This window comes from Homarus americanus, unplaced genomic scaffold (assembly GCF_018991925.1).
Source record: "Homarus americanus isolate GMGI-L3 unplaced genomic scaffold, GMGI_Hamer_2.0 scaffold18703, whole genome shotgun sequence".
Taxonomy (NCBI): domain Eukaryota; kingdom Metazoa; phylum Arthropoda; class Malacostraca; order Decapoda; family Nephropidae; genus Homarus; species Homarus americanus.
Window position 1 is genome coordinate 2,902,030 of NW_024749779.1, and position 24,588 is coordinate 2,926,617.

Consider the following 24,588-nt stretch of genomic DNA (forward strand, 5'->3'; position numbering starts at 1 on the left):
CAGGCAGACAGGCAAGTGGGCGGGCAGCAGGCAGGTAGGCAGCACATTTAATGCATTCTGCTCTTAAGTCACATAACATTAAGCAGATGCAGAACTGCTGTAACTTAGGAAACACAGTTACAAACAAGTGGCATCAGCAGACGTCAGACACATGCAGCAGTGACAAAAAGACTGAACATCAATTTTAAGTTCTCACAACACCTTACACCTCACTCAGTCCATATGAGGTAGGGTGTGACAGCCACATGTATGGCTGAATGGCAGTTAGTCTATAAGTTCACAGGAAGCTTAATTGTGCAAAAAGCACACATACATGACTACAAGTTATTGTAATCAATAAGAGCTACCACAAACAACTACTTCAAGACCAGAGCTCTGTCAGGTACCAAATATCTCTGGTCACTAATTATATTGGTTAGCATTCAAGAATATTAGCACCAGGATATTTCTGTACACTGGTCATTTGCTCATTGACAATGACATTCAGCAATAGGAGGTATACTGCAATATGCTGGCATCTCCTCATAACACTAGAGGAGGATCTCACCGAGCTCTTCATCTCGTCTTGGTGTACCTGGGGTACTGGAACCAGCCCCAGTTCCCCCTATCCCACTACTGCTGTGTGAGTGAATTGTTGATGCCTGGTTACTGTGGACCATACTTGTGTTACTGCTGTTGCTTCTACCATCCAAGCTGAAACAAGTAAAGACTGTAATGGTTAGAATAAATAATTAAAAAAATCATTACAAAAACAAAAGGTTAAAAAAAAATTCCATACAAAATACACAATGCCTGAAAAGATATATTCACCCCTCACCAACCACAGTTTTGAGTATTCACATTTTATATTTTGTACACAGTTTTACCAATCATGGTACAGTAAATCCTCTATATACAGTTATGCAGGAGTAGAACTCTGGGATTGTTGCAAAATATTGAATTACATTACTGCATATCTTTTTATGTACAATATAGGATTGGATACAGAACTACAGCACCACAGTGTACTCCAAAAAACTCCTTTAAGACACCACATTCTCTCACTCCAACCCTAATTCCATCATTTCAAAACACATCCTAACAAATTATATAGGGGAAAACCCCGGAGGGGGGGAAATTTTCCACTTAGTCCAGCCAGAAACCCGCCTTTCTTACCTTCTCTCCATTGTATAATATTACATTGTAATACTGTATTTGAGAATTTTGAGGAGAGGAGAGGTATACAGTACTACAGTGAATTGGTTCAGAAGAGAGGTACTACTGGAATCTAATGAGGGGTTCGGTATAGAGAAGTTCACTATAGAAAGGTAATACTGTACTGTACTGATTTAGCTGTAACATATCTGATGTGTTTTATGTTCTAATATAATGTTGGAATCCTTTCAGCCATCCTCTCCCATATTTAGCCATTATACAGTAGTCACTCACCAACAAAGTGATAACTTTCTAGAATTCTTCTGTGGTTAAAACCATGGTTGGCAAAGACTAGGTTCAATAGGAAATAAGTGATTTGGAGAAATAACCCCAAAACATTATCGTAAATTTTCCCTATAAGACTATCCCAAACTCAACCCCAGAAGAATTATGTTGTATCAAATTCCTGATGCCTTGTTTACAAAGACAACAGCTGACCACACAGCCAGCCAAGGAAGGAGCTGTTTATGTAATATAGAACTACTTTTTGTGCAATATCTATGTGTTACTGTATTTTTTATGTACAGTACAGTATAATGTATGATTATTTAGTGTTTAATAAAGTCTTTTGTTATCAAACTATTAAAAAAAAAAAAAAAATCCAGTATATTGTGACAATTCATCTAGACTAAAAATACCGAACTTTTTCATATACAGTGATCCCTCGGTTAACGAATTACCTTCCATAAGAATCTTCAATTCGGTTAACGAACAAAAATTCAGTTAACGAAATTTTTACGAAATCATATCAACATGTTTTCGCTTGCTCACCAGCTGGAATATTAGTCCGCCAATACAGTAATTGGTTCTAGGGCTTAAATTCGTTCCCATTTGAGTAAATATCAAGAAGGTTGTACTATTCAATAATTTTCTGCTTTATATTAAAACTTTTAGTCATTTTAACACTTATTTAACATAATTGCAGTACAGGAAACAAATTTTTGGTGTGCCAATCAGCCACTTGACTCACCCACAAAGGCATCAGTTTGTATCTCTGGTCAGTGGAGGTAACATCTTGCTTGTGGCTCTCTTGAACATAAACTATTTTTATGTTTTTACAGTACAATTATTGGTCATTCTGAAATTTATTTTACATATTGAAATATATAGTGCAGTGCAGTGTTGATTTAAAGAAAATAATCTTGAATTACACCTAGTGAACTTAAAATTTTATGGGCGAAATGACGGCATGAAGCATGGGGTGATTTTTCTTCCACCCCCACTTCCTTCTCTTCTCCCTTCTCCTCCACCCCCACTTCTAATTCCCATCATCATCATCATCATCACAGCCTTCTACATACACACCTCAAAGTAAGTGTACTTTACTGCATTTATTTTTACTTTGTATGTAATTTTCAGTGAGCTGGAACCAATTACCCAAAATCCCATTGAAACAATGGTTTCGGTTAACGAACGACCTTCTGGAACGAATTGTGTTCGTTAACCGAGGGACCACTGTATATCAAACTAAGTTCAGTTTTGGACGATTTTTTTTTATTTGTTTTTAATGAAAAATTTTCTATAACAAACTGGCTGTTAACCACTTATTTTGGTATAGAGAGGTAGTACTGTACTGTATTATCATTTAGTGAGAATGAATTGAAATAACAAGATATATTCACTTAGTAAACATACTGCAACACAAAAAATAGTTTTGGCTCTGGGTCTGTCTAAATATATTTTCAAAACAGTCCACTCATTAAAATACTAAACTTATCATACTCACTTTTAATGTGTATATTAATCAACTTGAACCTACATTTATCAATTAATCAAATCCTTTAGAGGCTGATCCATTTAAAATCTTTTAAATAAAGGTAGAGATTCAAGAACAAGAACCTGCATATAAGTACAATACTGTACAGTACTAATATCCACTCATGCAAAAAAAAATCTCCATTTTATTAAGTAATTTGTTTTTTCTCTTTATTTTCTCTTGTTTTGATTACAATTACTGTACTTTATCTCATGACCATACTTGTTGAGGATATAGTATAGTACTTATCATCTTCACATGAATTCTGATATTTTTTTTTCATTTGCAATTGTTTCACATACACAAATTCTGACCAAAAACACAATAAATACTGCATTCCTTTATGACTGATCCCTAAAACACCAAACATATGTACTTTCTTTCAATGGTGATTTTCATTTCTAAAATTTTGAGTTAACTATGCTTCAGCAAGAATTAATATTCAGCCGTCACTTCTCGCATTACTAAATATCATTCAATTATTACCACTTACCTTTTTCCAGTGTTCAGTGAGTTTCTCATAAGGACTTTTTGGTATAAGGCCTCCTTTTCCTCAGCACGTCTTTGCAAAACACGTATCATAGCATCACGCTCCGCTACGTGGCTTTCCAGTTCGCGGTTCCTGGTGAGTAAATTTCAATGATATTTCCCTTAGAATATATCATAATTATTCAATTCATCACAATAAAAGCAATAAGTAAAGACTGCAAAAATGGCATAAAAAATACAATCAGATGAATGGGTATTTATGTACACACACCTAAAGATGAGATGGGATGAAAAGTTGGAAAATATAACGCAAATGGAAGCAAGATTAAAAACATGTAGGGAGATATACTATGAATAAGCTACCAGAAGGAAAATCTACATGCAACTGCCTTTTATATTAGCAAGAAAAACCATATTAATGATAAGTGAAAATACATTAAGTACTGGATTGTTGTAACCGAAGAGAATAGATGAAAATAAAATACAAGAAAGTACAGGGAGGCCCCCCAAATTCACAGGGGTTAGGTTCTCAAAATGGCTGCGTATCACCAAATCCGCAAATAACATTTGCGGACCGGGGGGGGTTGCAGTTTTACTACTTGTGTAGTACACAGAATTATATATTCCCTTTTTTATGAGTTTGCCCTTAGGACAATTATTTCTTTTACCTGTATTGTATATATATATATATGTGTGTGTGTGTGTGTGTGTGTCTATACACATACACACACGCACACACAGACACATATTTAAAATACAGGTAAAGGAAATTACTGTCTCTAAAAAGAATGGCTCCCTGCCCCAGCAGCAAAAATGCCGGCAACTTTAAAACTACCCACATACATTCTTGGGTACATCCAGGGTGTCATCTGCGAATAATAGAGCGCGAAATAAAATACGCAAACTTGGGGGGGCCCCCCCCCTGTATATTGTGTCAGATAAGTGGTTGCTTGCACTAGAGAACAAAGGTTATTTGAAAAAGGCTCAAGTGCAAAGATGATACATTTCATGCAATGGTAAAGAACCTGGGAGGACCACCATGTTTTGAACTGTAATACAGTGCCTCAAAAATAGACAGAAGTACTCTGTAAGTATCCAGGAAAGTCAAACGTCAACTGGGAAGTCAGAGTGATCATATTAACAAAAATAATTTGAGAATAGAGCCAAAACTGCTCTAGACAAAATTTCATGTCGACCATGCTTAACATAAAAAAGGCTTGATATAAATATCAGAATAACTACCAATTTACACTTTTTAAAAACTTTAAAAGCCTTCCCCTGTTATACTTGAGGGATGCTCATGCAATATCTCTCCAAACACAAACATCTTTGCAAAATCAATTTGAAACCACTCAAACTTACACACACCCTTCCCTCTACTGTTCAACTGTACTCTTCAACTTTCTTCTACACTCACTCATCTTATTCAAGTACATAAATTCTTTCAATGATATCTATTTACATCTAAACAATCTATTCACTACTCCACAACCTTTCACCTATATACTGTTCAAATCCTTTTAGAATGAATTGTCCCTCACAAATTTTCTTGTACTGTAACTTTAAAGCAGTGATATTGTTCCAATCTACCTTAGCTGTAACTTTTAATTATACAGTATATACACATTAAGTATGATCTTGAGATCAGAAGCCATTTCTATCATAAAGTACCAGGTATGCTCTACAAGTAGTTAAGTAGTTGTCAGCAAATATGTTGCTGTAATAAGTTTTCTCTTACCACAAAGTCTCTCTTCATCTTCACAAATCCACTCTAATATCATATCTCCATTTCATTTCCCAATTCCTTATTCAGGCCACTCGCCTTCACATCCATTTAGAGAGTAATGTACATACTTATGCCTGAATTCTAAGCGGTACTGTATTGACATACTCATATTTCACTATTTTAATATTAAAGAGTGGACTGCCATAAAACTTCTAGGTAACCATGCTACACATTATGGCTATTTTTTCCTCTTATATATCTCCTTACATATGAATAGAAGTGTGTCATGCTCTCCTGGTACCATATTATAAAGAAGTGGTATAAAACAAACTAGTTTAATTATAATGACCTGGCTTCATACTCCGCTTGCTTCTTACTCATGCTGTGGATCTCATCCAATTGGCGCAGTTTGTCTGACTTTGCCTGGGCGATGTGGCGCTCACTCTCCTGGCTAGTTTTTTCTAAGGCAGCAATTTTGGCATCTCTGTAGATATAATAATAAATGAACCATTTAAAAGACAACAAAGGAAGCTCAGCAGAGGGTAAACAAAATGGAGAAGAAATCTTTGAAGATGAATTAGTTTTTCTATGGTACGTAATTACATATTCTACATGAAAGGCTAATTTTCTCCAGCTGCCAAGGGAATTTTTAACGCAGAAGGGATTTCAAAGTGAGAATTGCCAGAAGTGTAAAATTTGGTGGTAAATAGGTTGATGGTGGGTATTTGTGAGAACAGGAAACTCTGAGAAATACCAGTACGTGTGAATTTGCCCCCCCCAGGCATCTTTCTCTGCCAGAAATTAATATACAGGATGTATGTTTAACAAGTTCTGCAGTGAGAAAGAAACCACAAATATGTTAAAATAAGGAAGAAGAACTGAATACGCTCTTAAAGCTTTAGTAGGAAGTTAATTGAAGAATGTGCAAGAAGCCAGCATAGAGTGCTTGTTCAATCTATTCTATATTGATGTCAATCTACAAGCTTCCCAAGTACTGTACAGAAAACTAAAGATGAAAAAGTAGAGATGAGTATTGATTTCAACTTTCTCAAAATTAAGAGAGAAAATACTGGGTATGATATAAAGCTGTAAAGAAGTGTGAGGTTAAGAAATTGTTGGGGTGATGCATCAGATACTGAAAAGATACCAAGATGGGTCAGATATATGGAAAAACTGATAACAAAAGAAATATAACAACTAACAATTGTGGTGTGGTTTAGGAGTATGTCAATGGGCCGAGTCACAGGAAAAAGTTTACACCAAACAAAATGGAGTCAAACTACAGATGATAGTGGTATCCTTACTGATAAATCAACTCGGTAAGTTGACAATTGATGATAAAGCCTTGACGGAAAGTGAATGTCTCGTGATTCACTTTGTTACAATAAAAAATGTGGGGATAAATATACTGTATGTGTGTTTATAATGTAGAGAGCTCCTCTTCACAGTCATTAAATCTTAAAAGATATAAGTAGCTATTAGATAAAAATGAGACGAGAGGTTCCTAGTCTGCAGAAATCACAGATGCAAGTAACACACTTGGGCATGGATGCAGCATCTATAGCAAGCTGCCTCATTGCTGACTCTTGCAAGTAGCGCTGCTCCCACTTTGTAACTTCCCCCTCAAGAATCATAATTTTCTCATCTTTCTCTCGTATCTCTCGCCGCAGGTCACTTAACTTGCTCCCAGGTCCTTCCTGAAAAATACATAATAAATCCTTGAAGCTCAAAACTTGTTGAATAAAACTTGAAAATTGCAGAAAAATAATATTCAATTGATTCCCAATACTACAGTAAATAGTTTCTCACCAACAGCTGGGGTTAGGATCCTGAAAGACCCTGTGGTTGGCAAATCTGTGATTGGCAAGACTAAGGGCTTATGGGAAATAGAGGATTAAATTCGATGGCCGCGGATAGCAATAATCTAAATTGCCTGTTTCTTCACTAAACAGTACACAGTACCCTTGTTAATTCGAATTGTTATAGTGAAATCCGTTAGCCGGAACAATTGATGCAGAGTACTTCCGGGTAACCAGACGACTTTCTCAAACCCGGAAAAATTCCCCATCCCCGGAAATATTTCCGGTTACTGGAAAAACTTTCCAAGTATCTAAACTATGCATCGTGCACAGACAAACACTAGCCAACGTCCTCATAATGTTTCTGTGTGCTGGGGAGTTTCCCAAGAGTCTAAACTAAAAATCTATATGATATGATCGTGAATGAAGCTGTGTGTTTGAGCAAAGACTGGTATTTTCCACTCCCTTGGAGCTGTGGGGGATGAGTGGACCTCATGTAATTCACCTGACCTGACACAATGTCAGGTGGAGGTAGGGTGGGGTATTGGTGGTCTCATATTACTGATCTGATACGATGGCAGGTCACCCACTATTGGGTGGGGGATTAGTAGGTCTCAAGACCTGAAGATGTTTTGAATAAACATGAAAGCTAAAATACAGTATTTTTTTTACTTACACTTATCATATTGTATCCCTTCAACATTACGTTACATAAGATATTAAAATGTGGAGTGAGAAAGCTGAAAGCTGTGGGTGATTAAAGAGATGGAGTGGTAACATGCACCAGTGTTGCCAAGTACTAAGGTCCTCAACAGCTGATCTTTTAATTCGCCACTACATAGTTACCCACGCATAAATTTATGTCATACAATATGGGGGTGTCTGGGTGTGATGTTGTGGTATTAATTAATAAATAAGCAATATTGCATCGTCAACGAAAGTCGTTTGAAGAATAGCAGCATACTACAATTGTCACTACTATTCTTCAAACTACTGTACTGTCATTAACAATACAATATTGTTTATTATTCATTAATTAATACCCCAACACCATATAATACATAAAATCTTTTGTATGAGACACTGCGAGAAGGAGGGAGGCAATGTGTTGGTAGGGAGGAGGCGATACACACACCTCCAACATTTATTATTTTATATTCTCGTATGATCAGTCTCTTATGGTGTATGCTTTATCATGGTTAATATAAAATATTAAACACATTAAAAAAATATGATGTATAATTATTAATTTTAAATAAAAATTACAGGATAAGTTGAATAATAAGGCAATTTTTTCACCCAGACCTCTCTACTGCCAAATTTACCAGTTTTTTATGTAATCATTACAGTACTGATACATTATAAAAAGTATTGTATACTGTATTATATATGAAGGGTACAGGTATTAATAAGCACAGAATATTACAGTAAAAATATCTTTATTAGTAAACAAAAAACAAAGTAAATTTTTTTTTACAATGGTAATGGCAGGCATGGGGTGACGACGAGGAATCTTTTTAGGGGGTGTACGATCAGTTTCCCCCCCCCCTCCCTCCTCACCTTCTTACTCCTTACTGAATTTTAAATGAAAGAAAACATTATATAATTTGTATAATGAACATCCTCACAAATTATCGACTCATGAATTATAGGAACAGAATATGAATTACACTGTACAGTATTAAGATACTGTACAAAACTAGATTTGGGTGCGTAGACTGTGGGAGATGACGGGTGATGGAAGGAGGACAAGTGGATGGTCCATCATTATTTTTATTTGTATTCTTTTCATAAATACTGTACTATATGACGTATATTAAAAAAATTCCCTGAAAATCTCTTGATTTTATACCGTATTACTCATTAATGAGTCATCCATCATGCCACAAGTTGACTTGTGTTTCATGAACTATACACATATGTGGAGTGATCTCTTAGTGGTTGGGGGACAGTCAGTATCTCCTACCATATGGACAGGACTGAAACCCGTCAGCTTACAGTTGCCATTTAGGGATTTTTTCCAAAGCAATTATCCAGTAGTATTTGGGATGAAATGAGTGAGTATTAGAGCTCATTGTATTGATTTTGTGTACATTAAAGCCTTGACTAATGATGGTTGTAGATGTACAGTCGTAAAATTTATGTAAAAAATACTGTATGTATCTTTTAATTAATGTTATGTTATGTACGTACAATAGATGTGATTAATGAATTGGTAGAGGAAAAAAAGTGAGGCTGCGCGGGAGGCCAACGTATGTACGTATGCACTCATGGAAACAGTGTCATTTATCTTATGCACGCACACACACACACACACGGGAATTAAGACAACAAGCATCCAGTGAGGGTCTTGTTGTGTGATTGCATGGAGGCAAATTAAAAGATCAGTGTTGAGGAGCTTATCACTTAGTAACACTGGTGCATGTTACCAATCCATCTCTCGAACCACCCTCACCTTTCTGCTTTCTCACTCCAGATTTTAAAATGATATGTAATGTAATGTTGAAGGGATACACATTGCTCACTTATACTTATAACAATCTCTCTAAAATACTTTAGGTTTCATGTTTATTCAAGACATCTTCAGGTCATGAGACCCACTAATCCCTACCCAAGAAAGGGTGACCTGACATTCCATCAGAAAGTCAGTAATATGAGACCACTAATCCCCCACCCTACCTCCACCTGACATTGAGTCAGGTCGGGTCCCTCCCCAAAATACTTAAGCCTTCATCTTTATTCAAGACATTTTCAGAAAATGCTCTCGATTTTCGACCTTGGAAAATTTGTTCCCAAAGCCGGAATTTTTTTTTTAATTCTGGCTTTGGGAATGCTTTTCCGGGCAAATTTCAATTCCGGCTATCGGAGAGTTCCGGGTTTGAGGGATTCTAGCTAACGGAGATATTACTTAATTAGTATGTTTTTCAAAAATGAATTAAACGATTTGAATTCAGAATGAATCCGAAATAACCAAGCGGTTTTGAAAAGTCACCTTTGCTGCCAATGAAATTTTTTTATTTACCGAGTAACATTCTCAGTTGGCAAGTATTCATCTGCCTATGTTCTTTGCATATACAGTGGTCCCTCAATTAACTAATTACCTTCCATAAGAATATTAAATTCGGTTAACGAAAAAAAATTTGGTTAACAAAATTTTTACAAAAATGTTTCGTTATGCTTTGGCTTGCTCACCAGCTGGAAGATTAGTCCAACAATACAGAAATCGATTCTAAGGCTTACATTCGTTAAAATTGAAGTAAATATCAAGAAGGTTGTACTACTCAATAATTGTCCAAGTTTTATATTAAAATTTTTCGTCATTTTAACACTTATTTAACATAATTGCAGTAAAGGGAACTAGTTTTTGATGCGCCAATCAGCCACTTCACTCACCCACCAAAGCCTCAGTTTGTATCTCTGTTCAGTGGAGGAAACATCTTGCTTGTGGGTCTCTTGAACACAGAGTATTTTTATGTTTTTACAGTACAATTATTGTTCATTCTGAAATATATTTAACATATTGACAATATATAGTGCAGTGCAGTGTTGATTTAAAGAAAATAATCTTAAATTACACCAAGTGAACTTAAAATTTTATGGGTGAAATGACGGCATCAAAGCATGGGGCGATTTCTCTTCCACCCCCACTTCTATTTCCCATCATCATCAACCGGGAGCCTTCTACACACACACACACACCTCAAACTAAGTGTACTTTACTGCCTTTTTTTTTTTTTACTTTGTATGTAATTTTCGGTGAACAGGATCCAATTACCCAAAATCCCATTGAAACAATGGTTTCGGTTAACAAAACTTTTGGTTAACAAACGACCTTCTGGAACGAATTGTGTTCGTTAACCGAGGGACCACTGTAGTGTACAGCAGTACTGAAGAATCATTTTCCCATAGCCTCAGCCAAGGGGTTGAAATGATGGTTCAACTTCAGGGTACAGCTTAGATCTGAGGTAAAAGGCTTTTTGTATGAAAAATGCTCAAAACTCACCCTGCGGCTTACATAGGAAAATGGCTTATAAATGTGCAAATACGGAAATATAATTGGGTCAAATTTTTATTTCTGTTAGAGAAAAGAAGCTAAAAGTGTGGTAAAGAAATCTACAGGTTTACTGTTCTCCACTGGATACTTTTTGCTCAATCTAAAGAGAGTAAATGTACATGAGATTAGCATAAAAAACAGGAATAACCAAAAATTGGTCATAAATAGCATCAATACCTGCTGATCAGCTCAGACTGCAAAAAAAAAAATCTTTAAGTCAATAAGTCAGTCAATCTGTCAAGACAGAAATTTAAAAAATGTGGACAATAAAGAGCAAATAATAACCTGTTTAGAACCAAGACGTAGCTGTTCAATTTCTTTCTCCAGTTTATAGCGAAGATTCTTCTCGGATTGTTCCCTCCTATCAGCAGCCAACTGGAGGGACACTAATAGGCGCTTCAGTTGTCCTGCTTGTTCCACTAAATTCTGCTTCTTTCGTAACTAGAAAAAAGGGAAATAAAAAGAATGAGGACTTTTCAAAACTCTATGTAGCTATACATAAAATTGTGTAAAATGGGTCTATGTTCAACTCGCATAAACATTTAGAAGTGAAGCATAAAAATACAAAGTAATATACCAGTACAGTATATTGTTACCTTTATTCATTTAGATCACGGTTTCAGAAAATCTGTATAAATAAAAATAGCAATCTACCAAACATGCCATAGGTATTTGGCGCCATGTGGCAGCCGTACTGTATTTTGAATGCAACCAAACATAAAATCCTAAAAGGGAAACACCCAGATGTCTTACATAATAGTGTCTCCAGATGTGGCCAACATCTAATGGTCTACCACATTCAATAGTGTTAAAATTTAAGAACAAATTCAACTTAACATACCTAGTACTTCTGCCAAACTTCAATTATACTGTACTACAGTATTCAGTCTGTCACTTTTCATCATAATACATCTTTTATCTTCTTCTTGTATTAATTGCAATATTTAACTCCTATGAAAGACAATACCTTCCTCTCTATTAGTTCGATAGATGAAAAAATTTTCTTGCTGTAACATAAACATGAGCTGCCCAAGAAGGTAACTTCAGGTAAAATATCAAGGACTGATCCTGAAATCCCCTTTTATAACTGAATCTGGATTGAGCGACTCCTTTATTATCAACTAAGCCTATACAGTGAATCCTCAGTATAACAAATGATGTATATAACAGAACCCAGTTATAATGGACACCTTAAACCTATTGGACAAACTCTCAAGATATGAGACAGATGTCCGTTATCCCCGAGGAGTTGTCCGATAGTTCATTGCTGCATGAATACTGACTGGAAAACTGTAACACTGTATGTAATAAAGAAAAACAAACAAGTTGAAAATTATTGAAAAGTGTCAGCATTAAACAACCATTATCACATACTGTATTATGCATTTTTCTATTCATCACCACACTTGTCGCATGCTCCTTTATCCTGTGAGCAATATGTTTTGTAATGGTTATTTTTCAACTTGTAATTTTGGGTAGATATCCGTAATTTTCTTTTATTTTTTCTTACTCGGTTACATGTATACACAATCCTACATACAGAATGTGTAGAAAAATAACAATACTGTAATGATAATTATTACAAGGTACAGTAAACTCCCTTTAACCTGGACTCGCTTAATCCACATCCCTTTGCATACCGGACTGAGTCCAGCACTGGGCACATGTACTGTATTCCCAACGAACAACACAACCAAAATCCAGTTAGTTTAAAGGGAAAGATTGCATAAGCGAGGGCTGCCACTGTGGTGAAGGTAGCTGCCGAGGAGCACTAAAGCGAAGTGTTTAAGAAATATAAATAATGTAAAGTTAATGGATTAATGAGGTCTACCTTTTGGTGTTTTCGAAGTTTGAATCTTGCAGATAATTTGTTAAAGGTTAATCATACAACTACATTTCTTCTTAATCAATAAGATGTAAAGTGTAGTCACTTTTGAAAAGTACATTATTACCCAAGTTATATGCCTGAGACTGCTGACACCTACATATAACTCATTTTTCTTTTGTTTTTTGTCAGTGAACACTATCTTTCTTTTATTAATGGCTTACCTCTTCTTCCAGTTTCACCACATTAGCCTGAGCGTTAGTGAGAGCAGAGTCTAAGATATCTATGTGTGTTCGTTGTTCGTTAAGTGTTTGTCTTTGGGCAGTCAGCTCAATTTCCTGGCGTTCCTTAGCAGCAATTAGTTCCTTATCTGCAATGAGAAGTACGTAATATAAATTAAAGATATTATCTGAGAAATACTTTTTTCATCAAAATTAATTAATACTGTTAGATGGAATGAGAGATGCAAGTACATAAATGGGGGACTGAAGAGTGAAATCTCAGTCATTTTTTTTTAGCTGACAGTACAAGCCACACCCCCCTTGCAACTCATTGGCTCATACATAATGGTCAATAACGATAAATTCCAAATAAATCCATGTATAACTGTTAAGGACACCTAATTCTGGTTCACTTTAATGTATGTAAAGACATAACTGCTTGAAAACATCAACTTTCAAGATAGGAGTGAAAAAAATGTATGAAAAAGAACATTTACCGCCGAACTCACAAACAAATTCATGCTTTCAGAAAACATACTCATCACTACCTCGTCTTGCTTTACATATTATTATGTATATCAAGACAAATGACACCAAACATATAAAGCAATAGATAACAATGACCATTTTATAAAGAGTAGGGTAACATATAAACACCACTTATTCGCGTAAAGGTGTCGTTTAAAAACATAATGTCATTTGCAAATTTGTGTTCTGCTCTCCTGAGTTTTGATTTATACTAATTTATATTATTTTTTTAGCACAGAAGATCTGATGGTACGTCCAAAAAAAAACAATCTCCCGGCCGTACTAATCAATATTCATTAAACCTTGTCACCCCTCCCTATACATACACATGCAAGCATTAATTTAAGAACACCTGCATCCTTCCTATCCAAATACTGACAGTCTCATATACTTACTCTGTGATATCAGTTGGGCAATGAAGACATCCCTTTTATTTAGCTCTTTTCGAAGGGCATCACTGCTATCCGTTGGCAAAGGACGGTTAGCAATCTGAGTTGAGAGAACATCTACCTGATCTTTCAGATCTGCATTTAACTCAGTGAGGCGCTTAACCTCAGCATGTAATTTGTGACGTGCAAGCCGCTCTAGTTGTTCTCGGCGCTCAGATGACCTTACCAGAGCTTCATGGGCATCATGTACTTTGATGATTTCCATTTCAAACTGAAATCGTTAAATGCAGTAAATTAATAATGACTAAACTGAATCTACATCAATGCTCTTTATGTAATAAAACGGCATATACAAGAAGCTGTCTATCAACACAAAATATTTATAAGTGGTACACATGATACAGAATTACTACAATAGCAACATCTGAAACTTACCCGCTGAAGTTTGGCAACTTTCCTATGATACAAATCCACTTCCATTTTCAAAGCATTGTTTTCCTGAGCTAAAATATCTGCCATTTCCTGCATGGGACCATCTGCATAGTCAATCTGTCCAGATACAACTCTGCTCTCAAAGAAAAAGATAAAACAAATAAGAATTTGTCAATAAAAAATAACACTAATAAATATAATAAACAATATTTGGAATATATATTGATAAAGTATAGCTATACATAAAACTACAATATTTATTACTGTAGTATTCCAAGCTTACCTGGCCCATAAGCCATGCCCCTCTTCTCTACTAATAGCTGATTGGTTCATAGAAAATTACTGGCAAGCAGACCTGTTATTATCTAAACTAATGTTAAGTATCTGGACTATCAACAATGCAAATGATTTCAAGGCATTAGCACTTCAGAGATGATGCAAGAAAATTTTAAATATTTATCATGAAAGGTCAATATAAATACGCGCAGTCCGGGGGGAGGAAAAACACTCAGGGGAACCAATCAGCTATTTGTAGCTAAGACGAGAGGCGGGGCTTATGGGCCAGGTTAACGTGGAAAGGGTATAGCTGGGGAACCCAACATTGCTTGGGTATGTTTCTGATGAAGTAATATTAACCAGAATGGGTACAGCCACAAAACACCAACATCATTTCACAGTTCACCCAGGAGTTCCACCCCCTAGAATATGAGGGGTAACTCATAACCTATGTCCATTGTTGGCCAAAATTAAGTGCACAAGAAAAAAATAACTGTACCACATTTCAGCTCACTTTGTTAAAAACTGTGATTGTGCACAGGAGTGGGGCCCACTTTTAGGTGGAGGGTTTGTCCCCCAATACGTATAGACATCCGTAAACATTCTCTGGGCTAATTACACACACATACCAAATTTTAGCCATCTACCTTAAAAACCACGACCATGCATACCAGTAACAGAAAAGCAGATATGTTTTTAATGAGGTGGGGTTCCACCTTTAGGGGTGGGGGGCCAACCACTGAGGCCAAGTCCTGAAAATTCCACCTTTGTGATACGTCTAAGGGAGATAAAACATGTAATGCAGTGTAGTGAATCTCAAAGGTTTATACAATAAATATTTTTTGTAACTGATGATGTAAGATTGTACTTAAATGGTTTACTGAAGCGAAAACACAAAATCATCCACAATATTTTGTCAGGTATTAACTGAACATGTCTGAGTGTGAGCCAGGTAGCACTGAAGTCCATGTTCAGCTTCCTTTACGATAACTCCGTTTTTGTTTCTCATTTTTCAATTGTTTTTAGGAGTATTTATCTTTTTTTTTAACGGTGTTTGGGTTATCTTATAAGTTTTCAAATTTATAATGGGGTTTGTAAATCATTGGTTGGATAGGAGTGTTTTTTTATTACGTAAGTGCTGCTTGCACTGGGATATTCCTGCATCTGGCAGGTCTGTTGGAGGTATTGACAGCGAGGGAAATGTTATAGTACCGTATGGAGTCCCTTCACCTTTGGGGATGAGCCAATCACTGGGACCAACCCCCTAAAATTTCACTTTCAGGACACTTCTGGGTGCATGCTCTTCTCCATGAAAAATTTCAGCTCCCTGTCTCAAAACTGTAGCCGTGCACAGTGAAGAGACAAAAAACAGACAGTCACTATATTAAAGAATGCGATAACAAGAGAGAACGAAATAAAGATTATGGATTTGGCTGCAAGTATGATAAGTAGGATCTGTGTACATAACACAAATATGAAGAGTTAGCTTCTGTTTACAGGTAACACTGCCCTAAGGTGCATTCTAGAGAAAATTTACAAAATGTTATAGAATGAATTTGAAGGACAATGTGGAAACCAGGTAGAGAAGGGAAAAAGAAAGATAAACAGTACGATATACATTAGTTTGAAAGAAGGAAGTGATAATTCAAATATTTGGGAGGGGAAGTGTTAATGAATTTATAATGAGTGATACAGTAATTGAATAACAAAGAAGGAAAGAAAGCAATAGCTGTACTTGAAATTGTCAAAAGAGGCAAAACTGGATAAGTATCATAAAATGCTGATAAATTAGTCATGAATACAGTAGTTTGGAAACCCAGATGTTGGACCATGTTTATGCTACTCAGACATTTTTTGTATAAATCAGATAATCTTGTTAAACAGTGAGTACAAAGTAATATGTGAATTTGCATAATGCAATATTACCTAAAAATGACAAATGAACAGAAGGCTTTTCTCATCACACAGGTCTTTCCACATCAACATGTTCCCCACCAGAAATTCATGTTTAAACTTATCATTGCTTGGCCAAATATCCAGGTTCACTACATTGCATCCCCAATTCATGAAATTCATTCCTGTTAAATATAATTACTGTACACAGTAAAATTAATATGATAGGGTTAAACAGTAAATGTTAAGATAGACAAAGAGATCTACACTATGCTACCACCTTCACCGTTCACACTTTTATATTTTTCTAACTAATTAGAACATAGTTTTCCTTTTCCTTAGTAAAGTGAAGTTGTATCAACATTTATTATAGCAAGGTGAAGCGGAGTAAAAATACTAAGAAGAAATACGCTATAGTAAAAAAATGAGAGGGTCCAGCATGCTGTGTATCTATAATAAGAAGTACCAATACAGTATTATCAAACTAAAGCAAAGTTTATGGCAGCCTGGTGGGAATAACAACTGTTGCCAATTTGGCAAATTTTCCCATCAGAACCAAAGACCGAATAGTATATCATTTCCACTGGTGACAGTTTATACTCAGCAACATGGACAATTCTCTTTTTCTTTTCTTCATAAATAGGGTAAGTTTTATTGAGATTGTGTAAAAATCTGATGATTTTCTGGCAATTTTGAAAGAAGTCAGGAAATATCCTCATATTTATACGGCAAAACTGGAGCCTCTCTAAAGGAAATAGTACGTGAAGAACATAGAGTACAGTATACGTAATGGTACAGTTTAACAGCCACCATAATGCATGAAACAAAGAATTTTACTAAAACATTCAACATCCACTCAACTTATAATATCTGGAATGATGATGATGAGAAACAATGAACCATTTACATATCTTACAGCCTACTTACAGGGGAATGTGCACATTTGTCGTGAAAGCTTTTGATAGGTACCATGACAAAATGGATATCATACAAGGTTGGCAATCCTGCCATATTCAAATACTTATTGAGGAGGCAATTTGTGATTAATGTCCAGTGAAAAACCAGGACTGTACCGTCAGTACCCCCATATCACCACCAGTTTGTTGTAAAATCTAACTGTCTCAAAAATATCCAGATCATACAGGGAGATATACCTATCCCATAAAAACCTGTGTAACTTGTGACACCCTGATTTGATTCTAAAATTCCTTATTGTTCTAGGCAAGCCATGAACACCATCATATAAACCTATCCTATGCCACCATAAAAAAAAAAAAAAAAATCTTCTGTCAGAAATGAATGGAGTTGTACTGTATAATCAACAAAAGCCTTCGAAATTATAGAGTTGTATAATCAACAAAAGCCTTCCACATGGAGGTGTATAATCAACAAAAGCCTTCCACATGGAGTTGTATAATCAACAAAAGCCTTCCACATGGAGTTGTATAATCAACATAAGCCTTATTTAAGAAGAGGGATAGTAGGCTGATCACATGAATCAGGTGGCACAAAAACCAAGATTGACTAAATACATGTCAGAAAATCAGAAAGGAAGCTTATTAGGCATGCAAGGATGATAGCCTGGGAAGATTGCATGTGTGTGATACATTGCATAAAAGGTGCAGGAAAAGGAAGAAAGTGTCGTGCCAAGAAGGAGAGTGTGGAAATTGAATTAACAGAATGTAAAGGAAGCATTTTATACTGAGCTGAGAGGAGTTGAATCAGCTCATTCCCTCTCACCAAGCTCCGATACTACATGCAGCAACTCATCCCAGAACTTGTCCTTGCTTCCTCACTTAGCCCAACCTGTGGGGTGTATGTAGATACAACAGTTACCAGATTCTTGCCAAACACAATTGACAACTTTAATATTTTAAGGAAAATAGGGTTAAGGTGAAAATATTCATGGATATTATATATTTAAAAAAAATATGTTTTAGAAAAAAAATGAAATTAAATAAAAATGTCAATGAAGTAAATTTAAAATGAAAGTAATAAATCAAACCAAAAAGTCATGTATCATCACTATTATATGTAGCTACTTATAAATTAGAACTTTCATCGAATTCATTGTAATTAATTGGGAAAAAACAAGAATAATGAAAAATAAGCAAAAACTAATACCCCTATTGCTTTTGATCCGTAGCATATACCACTCCACAAGGCAGACTGATACTGTGTTGGCATAGGTATGCCTGCCTGACATGGGTACCCGGTGACAAGTTACATGTGCAGTGCTCAATGATATTACAATATAGTACTGGACACCAATCAAACCCCACTTATACTAAAAACTTTCATTACACGTGTCGTATTTTTTACAATCATATAAGCAAAACTGTGGCGCATAAAAGTGCATTTGGCAAGGGTGCACAGTATTTCATGTCTTCATTTACTCCTTTATTTTTCTTTCATCTCACTTTTTCCCTTAATTTTCCTATGGTTTAGGTTTACTTTACAATTAGATGAGTGTTTTATAAAAAATGAAGAAAATCACACAAATAAGCAGAAAATGTCTGATTTAGTACTGTAAGTAATTTTTGTTTGGTTTAAGTTAAGTTTACTCGTAATCAAAATTCTCCCACAACCAGACAGGGCTATCAAATAATCTAGCTACAGTCTCTAATTATGTCATGAATACATTCCTATAAAGCACATGAGGCATAAATTGGCTATCCCACTGAATGTCACTAGAAAATCTCACCACCTAGCTTACGGACAATTAACTGTTCTACATTCATATTTGGTTATATTTATTCTTTCCATATTAATCTTATGGCAAAATTATCGTTATCCATTGCTATTAATGATTCATTGATATATTCATTCCAAACTGTAATTCAAGCCTGCCCTAGCAGATAAGAGGTAAGATTCACTGTCCTTTTAACTCCTCTCTTATAATTCCATTATTTTTAATTTAAAGGAGAAGAGGAAGGGGAGTTCAAAGTGATTCTAAGATGATAATCAAGCATCAACTAAGGATTATCAAGATGGAATAAGTGGGATTGAGTAATAACTCAGGATGTGCCCTTAATGAACACAGTATGATATTCCCTCCAAATTCATCTCAAAAAATAGTTTTGCAAGTTATTAGGAGAATGTTTTTTAGAAATGTATAGTTAAGAACAGTGGTCAGTTCTGGTGGCCACAAGTCTTTCATACTATTGCCAGGCCACCCCTAAGGCCAGTTGTAAACAGGTGAGAATTTTTTTTTAGCATATTCTGTTCTTTACCAGGTACTGATCTTGTGGGTGGTTGAGCACTAGTGAGTAACAAAAGCAAATGTCCATTCCCTTCCATATCTGAATAACTACAGTATAGCTTAAAAACCACTGCTAGCTTCCGTAAGGTGCAGCGAACCAATCTATATGCAGTATTTATAGTTAAACTATTATAAATTTAAAATTACAAGTTGTAGTGTAATACCTAAAACAATAATATACTCACAAATTGATACCAACAAGGTTTTTCAACAATAACAAGGTACTGTAGTCATTAAATTACCCCAAATAAGAAAATGGAGATTAAATGGTTTAGGACTCCTGTCTTTACCATAATAAAGAGTGGGAAAAATCTTTAATACGAAAAGGGTAACCAGAAAAAAAAAAACCTGACTGTTTCATACACTATTGTATTATGAAACTTTAAAGATGATAGGACAACAAAATTTGTTTGATGCAAAGGCCAATAATAGCTGCCCAAGAAAATTTAAAAGGAGTGTAGAGACACTGAAGAAAATTTTATAAAAAGTACAATAAACCCTTGTTATTCGCGGGGGTTAGGTTCCAAGGAATGGCGCGAATAGCAACTTCTTCTACCTTAGTTAACTACTGTACACCTATACCAAACAACCGACCAGCTGCAGCAGCACTCATCCCCTCCTTTAACTTATCTAATAATTCAACTGACTTCTGCCTTTTATGTTTCATTCCACTAGCACTGACATTAGGCAGTCTTTTAGGGGCTATTTCACACAGAAACGCCAAAGTTTTGAGCGCAACACAAAAGATGCTGCGGGCGCGTCGGGATGACTCGTTGTGCTGCGGGAAAGGCTTGGAAGCCAGCCACCATCTGCTTACCGCGAATAGCTGAAACCGCGAATAACAAGGGTTTACTGTAATACATAGAAGTAAAAGATCATGAGAGGAGATATGAATAAATGCCAATACAGTATTAGTGATGGCCTCGACACGTGTGTGAAAATACATTTTCTGAGGTAAGATCTCCAGAGCCTGGAGAAGAGAATATCCCAAGATGCCAGGTCATCAACAATATTGGGAGAATTAGATGTAAAGTTTTTGAAGGGATGTTTATTGGGCAAGTACTGGAGGTTCTGATGTTGGATGGGCCTCGGCTGGGCCAATCAGCACCGTACATGGATCTTACATCATAGGCACACCTCCCTTCCTTCTCTCCCACACATCATATTTAAGACTGTGCTTCACATACCCTATTATTCATGAAGCTTTTGACCATTTTAGTGCTTTTGTTAATTCTCTTCAACAGACTCTAGAGATATTGTTACCACAGAAAATGGATTTTCACAGACATTTTTAGGTCGTCACTAATATCCACATTGCCACATATATCAGTTGAGAAATGCACAGAACGATAAAGGAAATAAAAAAAATTGACACAAATAAGGTGAGCCTAAAAAAAAAGTGTATCAGGTATAAATAATTAAAGAGCTATAGAAAAAGTGTGGAGAAGTAGCAAGAAAATGGTAATACTGTGCATAGATTAAATGTTTGACTAAAAAATACAACACTACTACAGGGTACAAGGAAACCTTCCAAGTAATAAAATAAGAAAAAAAAATCAATATCAGTGCTATTACCGAAGAACCCAGGAGCATTAGAGTGTACAGTATATACAAATTAGTATTTTGATTAGCCATATAGGCAAAATTTTCTTATAAATGTAATTCTAAGCAAGAAAAAATAAAACACTATATCACTTATCACTGGCATATCAAAATGGATTCAGAAAGTGAAGGGGAACTAAAGAAAATATCTTTAATGATTAAAGAATTTTGAGTAAATTTGCATCCACAGTATTTAATGGATCCTAAAAAAGCATTACAGATGCAAACCCTGCCTACAAACCATTACTACGGTATGGTACTGGGTAAATGTCAAAATAGTGACACTGTTATGGTTAAAGTAGTCTCATGTCTTTGTTTTCTTTAACTCCCAAAAAACCTTGTGTGTTATCACTGTGCAAACTATTAACATGCAAAAATTAGGTTAATTTTGGTGTGAACACTACCAAAAATTTATCATGTGGACTTTGTCACATGTTGATCAAGTTGGGGGCAAATCCACAAACTCATCTTCAAGTTATTATGGGGACACACACACAGACAGATAGGACTAAATAATACCCTGCTCTGTAGTTGTGAGCAGAATAATAACCTTGGCAATGTTATCAGTAAGAAACTCACAAGTTGGTTTAGGATTAGAATGGGAGTTAGACAAGGCTGCAGGTAGACAAAGCCATGCTTTCTCCCAAACGGGAAAGTGGGTCTCGTTGGCTGAAATACACAGTTTTTGGGCATTTCAGAAACAGCACACTGTGCACAAAGCTTTTTTTTGTACACAAGGAAGCATTGCTTTATTTTCCTTAACTTTAGTTAGATACACATTCACTGGTGGGTGACTAGGGGTGCTTGGGAACATATCAGCAACCCTTTGAATACGAGGTGAACACTGTATCCACTCAGCCACCACACCTCTATCTCCAACACTATACACTATACCTATTAAAACAATTTCATACAATTTATGATGAAGTGATGAAGGAATAAAAGTTCATGGTAAAGTAATACCAAACATTTGCATGACACAAATAGTGAAAGAGTATTATAAACAAAGGTCAACAGATTACTGCACAGTAATCAGGATAAGTGAAGAAAATGGTTTTAGAGGTAATGTTGTAAAGACAAAGGAACTGTTTTTTTTATACTAAAAATAAATCCTAAAATAAAAAAAAAAAGTTGGTAGACAAGAAGGTACTTAAAACAGATGGGAGAAATTTATATATTTGGGATGAAACTTACAATATGATGGAAGATGTGAAATAAGTTAAAACAAGGATAGCTCAAGCAAATACAAATTAAATTATCATAGAGATGTGTTCAAAAGAGACATTATCTTTAGTCTTACTTTAGATTAAGCTACTAAAATGCTGTGTATGGTCAGTACTATTATATAGGTCAGAAGTGTTAACACATTCAGCAGATACCATTAGGAAGTCAAAGGCCTTTAAATTGCGGTGCTACAGCAAAATCCTAGATATGTTATACTGATAGAAAAACAAACGCAGAAGTCCAAATGTAGGCTCCCAGTAAGAGGAAACCCAAAGGAAATTTAGAGGATTAGGAAAAAGAGATACTTTACCCATATCATTAGGAATGAGAGAATACTGATTGAGATAGCAATGGATAAAACTGGGTGTTGGAGGGACAGACATACCCAGAGACAAGGATGGTTGAATGAAATTAAAAGCTGGATTACCACAGACATAAAAATCTGAGAGGGTTGTAAAAGAAAACCTGAACACATTTTAAGTGGAGGGCCAAGCTCATCATCCCACAGTCAAGAGGATGGCACACTGATTAATTGACTCTATAGAGGAATATAAGAACAAACATTACTATATTGGAGAGAAGTATGTGTTCTGGATAAAAGTGGAAGATACAAATTAGAGGAAATAGAGGAAACAGAAACAATGTTGAGAGCAGTATATATGCTGATAAAGATGCAGAGAATAAGATGTGCAAAAAAAGAAGCACTGGATAGAGGTGTGACATGGTTTGTTAAGACTGGTAGGAGCATATGGATTGAATGGGAAGTGAAGGATTGGTAAAGAGAATATATTTCAGGGATAAATGGTAGGGCAGAAGGGGATAGATTAAAGGACACAGAAGAATAAGACAAAGGCAAACTGGAAGTGTAAGGGATGGATATCCAGGAAGCAACAGTGAACACAATTACAGCATGGCTTCGAGTGGTTTATGGAGATGTTACAGTATGTGAATGGATGACAGCAAATGATGAGTCTGTGTTTGCTCTTGGTTCCAACCATCCTGCAAGATAAGAGGAAAAGGTTTACAACACTGAAGACAGGAAATAAAAAATATATAATATAACTTTACCTTTGATTTATCAATTCCTTGGGACTAGTGGCTTCTTTGGCATTATTTAGTCTCGTCAGGTCTGGATGTGACCTTGATAAATGTGACTTTTCAATTCCTTGCTTTGCCAAATCCATTTGCTGCTCTTGCTTTTCAGACTCTTTCAGTCTCCACATAGGGTATGCTGGAGGAGGTGGCAAGTTCAGTAAGTCATAGTTCACAGTGCCATCCAGATCACTCAGTAATGGAGCTCGTGACAAATCCCTCATCATTGTGCCAGTATTTTCAGTCATCAAGTTGATACCACTGTTAGAACTGGAAGCACTCTGATCACTACATCCACTTCCTTTACCTTCACACTTGAGAAGATGCTTAAGCACTTCAGATTGATCCAGGTATGAGGAAGGGATATCTGGTAAGTCAGTGGCAGTTTGGTACTTCATAGCAATACGGGAAGACAATTTCGGTGACTGAGGAATACTGCTTTGGCTAAGGTATGAAGGAACAGATGTTTTTTGGGTTAGCACAGACGAGCCCAAGATAGAAGAATTTAATGAAGTACTGAGTAGATTGGTATTAATGGATGAGGAGTCTAGTGCAGATGAGGTGAGAACAGAAGAATTAAGAAGAGGAGAGTTGAGTTTGAGAGATTCCATGTTGAGATGGTGTATTTGAGGGTTGTATAGGGGAGGTCCTCCTTCTTGACCATCAAGGAGGCTTGCAGACCTGAAAATACAGGATGTTTTCAAATCTATAATTATTCTTTTTTACCTCTTAATTAAAATCATTAAATTATAAACAATATGAAGGGTCAATATAATACATGACATCTCACTATATATCTCATTCCATTTTCTTTACGAAGAAACAT

The 24,588-nt window shown here is 35.8% G+C and overlaps 1 protein-coding gene across 4 annotated transcripts in view; it reads right to left on the reverse strand.

Moving 5' to 3' along the window:
• The window catches only part of LOC121853912 (angiomotin-like), a 51,788-nt gene that overhangs the window by 18,774 nt on the left and 8,426 nt on the right, over positions 1–24,588 (reverse strand). For all 4 annotated transcript variants that reach the window (XM_042348306.1, XM_042348305.1, XM_042348308.1 and 1 more), the window contains exons 5-13: positions 23,739–24,443; positions 14,417–14,546; positions 13,988–14,252; positions 13,068–13,213; positions 11,304–11,459; positions 6,705–6,862; positions 5,515–5,649; positions 3,444–3,572; positions 548–693 (exon numbers count right to left, since the gene is read on the reverse strand). In XM_042348306.1, the coding sequence (XP_042204240.1) occupies positions 548–693; positions 3,444–3,572; positions 5,515–5,649; positions 6,705–6,862; positions 11,304–11,459; positions 13,068–13,213; positions 13,988–14,252; positions 14,417–14,546; positions 23,739–24,443 (1,970 nt within the window). The remainder of the gene's footprint in view (positions 1–547; positions 694–3,443; positions 3,573–5,514; positions 5,650–6,704; positions 6,863–11,303; positions 11,460–13,067; positions 13,214–13,987; positions 14,253–14,416; positions 14,547–23,738; positions 24,444–24,588) is intronic.